The sequence below is a fragment of the Haplochromis burtoni genome, unplaced genomic scaffold (genome assembly GCF_018398535.1).
Source record: "Haplochromis burtoni strain Fernald_Lab_line unplaced genomic scaffold, NCSU_Asbu1 Contig_22, whole genome shotgun sequence".
Lineage (NCBI taxonomy): Eukaryota > Metazoa > Chordata > Actinopteri > Cichliformes > Cichlidae > Haplochromis > Haplochromis burtoni.
In genome coordinates, this window is record NW_024582383.1 from 2,696,610 (window position 1) to 2,702,759 (window position 6,150).

A 6,150-nucleotide genomic window follows, 5' to 3' on the forward strand; every position below is an offset into this window, starting at 1 on the left:
TAAGTTACTTGAAGACGTTTCACCTCTCATCCGAGAAGCTTCTTCAGTTCTAAGGTCAAATGGTGGAGAGTCCCAGATATAAACCTAGTGGGAGTAACCCCCCACAGAGGGACAAAAGGACCCCCTGATGATCCTCTAATCCCCTGAGACAAAGAGGATCATCAGGGGGTCCTTTTGTCCCTCTGTGGGGGGAAACTCTCCCACTAGGTTTATATCTGGGACTCTCCACCATTTGACCTTAGAACTGAAGAAGCTTCTCGGATGAGAGGTGAAACGTCTTCAAGTAACTTAAAGAAGTCCAGACGCCCTTCTTTGCAAGCTCCTTTGACGAAGTGACTGAAGCAATCTTGACTAAGGAGGGGACGACACCGGAGGTGAGTGAAGAGTGAATGATAGCAGAGTGAGTGGGAGTAAGGAAGAGAAGCAGGATTTCACAAGCCCTGTAGGGATAGGGTCAAGATGACATGTGGCAGGCTTTGAGTTACATATAAACTCAGAAATATCAGATAATCAGGAAGATGGAAAGTTGAAAACGGCTCAAAATAGAGAAAAGGTTCTGGAGAGGGGGTGGACACAACAATTGAACTGAGTTGCTGGTGGATGTTATTGATTTTTGTTGTCCAGAGCAGCATCAAGGAGTTACAGGTTTCTTGTGCCTTGTTGACTCGAGTCTTTATGCTGAAGTACATGGTATTTGTAGATTTCTGCATCAACAGGAATCTAAATAATGGCTTGCTGCTATTATGAGTGTGCAGTGCTCTTGGCTTCACCGTCTGAGCTGTCTTTTGATTGTGACCCCTGGTTTCAAAAATGCTAAGCAATGGAGGAAATGCTAAACTTGAAACTTGAAAAACAGCAGCTTCTTTTGTATATAGTGTATGTTTAACATTTTATTGAGCTTCATGGTGGTAATATTCAATTTTGATACATTTGTGCTATTTCAGGCCAAGAAACAACAGCCAATCAGCTGGCTTTTTGCATCATGGAACTCGGAAGACATCCTGATATACTGGAGAAGTAAAAAGTCAAAATATAGCAGACATCAGTTTCCATTAGAACAAGTGAACTTTGGTTTCTTATGGAGTTTTCTCATTTCTCAGAGCGAAGAAAGAAGTGGACGATGTTATTGGGATGAAACGTGAAATAAGCTACGATGACCTGGGCAAGTTGGTCTACCTGTCACAGGTACATGTGGCAATTTGAAAATTGTGGTAATGTTTTTAGTGTGATTTGTAATCTCATGTTCACTCATGGATTCAAAATTAGTCAACTAACAATGAAAGACTGCATCAACAGTAAACTTAGGCTCTCAGTCTTGTTTTTATAAAACAAGATGCACCATAAACGTTGTAATCTTCCCCCAGGTGCTAAAAGAGACTCTGAGAATTTATCCCGTGACTCCGGCCACATCTCGTGATATTGCTGAAGACATGGTCATTGATGGTGTCCACATACCTGGAGGATTTGTTGCTGTAGTGAGTCATAGATTTTTTTTATGTGTTTCTAGCTTCAAAGCAGAAAATAAACTTCTGTTTTATATAATTATAAATAATAATGGATTGGATTTATACAGTGCTTTACAATGCCACTATTCATTCACTCTCACATTCAAACGCTGGTGGAGGCTACAGTTGTAGCCACAGCTGCCCTGGGGCAGACTGACAGAAGCGAGGCTGCCATATCGTGCCATCGGCCCCTCTGGCCACCACCAGTAGGCGGTAGGGTAAAGTGTCTTGCCCTACAAGACAGTTACCTGGAATCAAGACGAATAAATAACCTATTCTCATATTTAGTTCAGCTCCTATGTGAGCGGGAGACTGGAGAGATTCTTCAAGGATCCACTGAGATTTGATCCAGACAGATTTCACCCAGATGCTCCCAAGTAAAGAACACACTGTTTCACCATGCTGACTTTATTCCGTTTAATGTTTGCACACACTTTATCTCAGACTAAATGAGTGAAACGGTTCACAGTAACTGAGGCTGTCTCTCGTCTGTTCAAGGCCTTATTACTGCTACTACCCCTTTGCCCTCGGTCCTCGCTCGTGTCTGGGAAAGAACTTTGCTCAGGTGAGGATGACAGCGTAAGTTAACATGAAGACCCGCTCACCTATAAACACACTGACTCATCTCTGTGGGCGCTGTTGTGTTTTTTAGATGGAGGCTAAAGTGGTGATGGCCAAACTGCTCCAGAGGTTTGACTTCACTCTCGTCCCGGGACAGACCTTTGACATCCTGGATGCTGGAATGCTCAGACCTAAGAGTGGAGTAATTTGCTCTTTCGCTCACAGGGAATAAAAAGAATAAATGGCCATAAAGCACCAATACATTAGAAGAGGTCATAGTAGTCTATAGAGTAAAACTGGGCTTTTATTCATATCTAAAACTGTCACTTAAAAAAGAAGAAGAAAACCTTGTAATGAAAACAATAATGGTGTGATTTAAATACATAGCATATTCATATGAAGTTATGTCGTGTTTTTTATTTATTACAATAATGAATATAAAACTACTTGTTGGCCAACAGGGAGTCTGTAGAAACGGTGCTGCTGTTGGCTGAAGACAAAGGAAGAGTAAAAGGGGAAGGTATGTTTGGAGGCAGAGAGAGAGAGAAGGTAGGAGTGTGGAGGTGAGAGTAGGAATTTAAAATGTAGGGACTATGACTGGTGGAGGTGGTGTGACAGAAGAGGATCCTAGGGATGGAATGAGGTGGAGGCAGATGATCTGGAAACTACTAAAGGAAGCAGGAAAAAGAAGAGGAAGAAATCCTTTCTGATGCAACAACAAAAGGAGTCGTGTGTCTGTGCGAATGACCAGATCTTTTGCTTGATAGGCAAATGTGTTAACCACTACACTTCAGAGCCACCCATTACAATAGTCAGTATATAGAAACATTTTTGAGGGGCGCTGGTCTCTAAGGTATTGCCATTTGTTACTTTTATACACTGCTGATATATATTTTTTAGTTTATATTATGTAGTTGCTTTTTCATAGCCATTGAACCACAGAAGCTTTAGTGTCTGTAACTAATTTAAGCACAGGTTTTATGTAAATGAAAATAAAACTGAAACTTTAATGTTTGTCAGTGTGATGTGATTTCTTATGTACCCAACTTGCTCTTTTAATGCAATTACCAACAGTGTACACATGGGGGCGCTAAGCTCCTGCACAGAAACCTGACTTTTAAAGCAGAGGCAGCACAACAACAGCTGCAAAACACGATCAAGACTATCGATTAAAATGTTATCCAATAAAACATCAGTGTTATTAAACGATTCAAAATCACAGATATAAAACAAACACTCAATATACCTACAATATTGATCGATTTCCCCGCGCGCAGTCGATCTAGAGCTTGATTGATTCCTCCATTAAAACTCGTGTTCACACTAATAAGTCCAGCAGCACGCATAAAAAACGGGCACCTACCATAATAAATTATTAGATCTGCAGACTGCAGATCTAATAATTAATCTCCAAAGGTCTGGAACTTCCCACAGAAGACCACTGACCTCCCCTCACACACCCACTACCTTTTAAAGCTCCTGGGCCAATCACACGGCAGAAGTCAGCGAACTGTCAAGGGACACTTGTTACACACCTTTAACACGGACGTCTCCGGGACATTTTCCAGGATGGCACTTTCCAGCCTGCTTCTGAGCCTGGCTGCTCGGGCACTTACGTTTCTCTTCTTTCTGCTCGTCATTGCGTTTCTTGGCTACTGCTTGTACATTAAATACATTCATATGAAGTATGACCACATCCCCGGGCCGCCGAGGGACAGGTAGGAAAGGTCGTCGGCTGAAGCAGTTATGCGGACGTTACTTGAGAGTAACTCGCTGTTTCCTCCTCAGTTTTTTCTTCGGACACTCACCAACGATGTTGAAGGCGATGAAAAATGACGGAATTATACACGACAATTTCTGGAGTGGTAAAAAAAACAAAACGATGTTTTTATGAAGAAAAATAGGGTTAGGGGATACATTTCTGCCTATGTAACAAATACATTGCAGTTCTTACTGTACTCTTTGTATTACAGTATTAATATCATTCGCCTTTAAAAGATCTAATTAAGATGTCACCTGCAGGGCGGAGAAGTATGGACCTGTTTACAGGATAAATATGTTTCACTACGTTTCACTGTGTACGTACTGTCCAGAGGCCACCAAGGTAAACACTTGTCACCTGACTGTTTTCACATCAGTACACAGGTGTCATTAATAAAGGGTCTATTTCTGTAAATCTGTGAATTATTGTGATTAGCAGTACCTGTGTATCTCTGCTGTTTCAGTTTAAAATGACTACAGTGCAACAAACCTGTTGTGTGTGAAAGTGCACCCATCAATCCTGTTGGCAGAGGTCCCTGCTAATAAACAGTGCCAGCTACTGGCCTTTTGGGGACTTGTTCACATTTAAAGCCCTCTTCTTCTTCTTCTTGGTCACACTTTTGTGTCATTTTGTTTCTGGTTTCAGGAAATCCTGATGTCCCCAAAGTACCTTAAAGAGAAGTCTGTCTATAAAAGACTCTTCAACCTGTTTGGTCAAAGGTGATGTATCACATTTTCTGATTCGTTTAGTTGTATAATTGTGCTCAGACTTACATTCAGTCATCATGGGCATGAATGTCATGGTAATTTTGGGCTTTAATTATTTCTTTGAGCTTTTCTTTTTCCCGGGTGGAATGATTGTACAGCATACTACGCTGCTGACTGCTGACTCAATAAGAATTGAGTGCACAAGTTAGAATTTATTTAGGGTTAGGATATATACATACATTCATAAATGCTTTAATTGGTGGTGAAGTTTCTACAGTGTACAAGAAAGTTAATTCTGTTCATCTGGACGTAGTGTTTTCAGCTGGAGTGTAGTTGTCACGTCCGGTGTGGCAGACGTGTGGAGTTTGTAGAAAGGACCCAAAAGGCGGCAGCTCTGGTGCAGGTGAGTATTTATTTACAGGAGTGGGTAAAAACAGCAATGGTGGGTGAACATAAAACTGGAAAAAATAAACTGGGCAGAGCTAAGAAAACAAACCTGAACGAAGATGCAGGGAGGTCCGGGGAAATACATAGGGGGAGACCGAGGGGAAACAACACAGACCAACCAGCAACGACTAAGACAGAAGACACGACTTAAAAACACTCAAAGAACACAGGGAGATTACACACAGGTGGGGGACACAGCTGGGAGTGATTAACGTGACGAGACTAGGGAGGCAAACTGAAAACACTCACATAAGACGCAGACCTTCACAATAAAACAGGAAACACATACACGCAATGACACAACACACAAACTTCACACAGACTGGGGAACACATAGGAACATGGAAATAAAACCCAGAATAATAATAACTACTAAAACATAAACACGGAGTCACAAACTCCGGATCATGACAGTAGTGTATGTAGATATTTGAAGATGTTTGTATAATTTTGACCCACTGTGAAATTAATTTACACTTGTGAAGCCAGTTATATACTGCACAGTCTTTCCACCCCAGAGAAAGAAACGTTCAAAGAAATCATTAAAACATGAATTGACATTCATGCCAATGATTAATATATGTAAACATCTGACCACAAGTAGTTTGTATTTATGTATCCATACATTACTGTTCAAACTAAATGCAACTCAGCAGTAACTTAACATGCTGTGTAGCCATGCTAGCAGCAATTTAACTATGATAATAATAAAACTTGCTGTGTGACAATGTAATCTGTTGAGCTCCTGACTTTTACAGAGTTAAAATCATTTGTGTTGCAATCATATTTTGCTATTTTTATTAATTTTCTCAATATCTTTTCAGGTTCTTTGGAAATGGGCTGGTAACAGCACGGGATCATGAGCAGTGGTACAAACAGCGACGCATCATGGACCCTGCGTTCAGCAGCCTGTGAGTTTCATAGTTGCCACGTAAAGACACAACAGTCTGTATGATTAACCACTTGTCCAGGGTTGGAAACATCTCCCTTTTTTTTTTCTGTGCAACATTATTCTTTAATGAATTTCTGTGATGGTTTGTTGGGATGTCCTGGATGTGCTGCTTCTCCGTCTAAAGCTATCATACTTCCAGGTATCTGAGAGGTCTAATGGGAACCTTCAATGAGACAGCAGAGAAACTGATGGATAAACTTGCAGAGCTTGCTGACA

General features: G+C 41.0%; 1 protein-coding gene across 1 annotated transcript in view; it reads left to right on the forward strand.

Annotated features, from left to right (window-relative positions):
- Positions 1–6,150, forward strand: part of LOC102306044 (cholesterol 24-hydroxylase) — a 23,735-nt gene extending 17,585 nt beyond the window's left edge. Inside the window, exons 10-20 of the mRNA XM_042218700.1 lie at positions 945–1,017; positions 1,101–1,185; positions 1,365–1,475; positions 1,794–1,882; positions 2,004–2,070; positions 2,158–3,784; positions 3,855–3,931; positions 4,089–4,170; positions 4,474–4,547; positions 5,807–5,893; positions 6,074–6,150. Of these exons, the coding sequence (XP_042074634.1) occupies positions 945–1,017; positions 1,101–1,185; positions 1,365–1,475; positions 1,794–1,882; positions 2,004–2,070; positions 2,158–2,298 (566 nt within the window). The 3' untranslated portion in view covers positions 2,299–3,784; positions 3,855–3,931; positions 4,089–4,170; ... (1 more) ...; positions 5,807–5,893; positions 6,074–6,150. The remainder of the gene's footprint in view (positions 1–944; positions 1,018–1,100; positions 1,186–1,364; positions 1,476–1,793; positions 1,883–2,003; positions 2,071–2,157; positions 3,785–3,854; positions 3,932–4,088; positions 4,171–4,473; positions 4,548–5,806; positions 5,894–6,073) is intronic.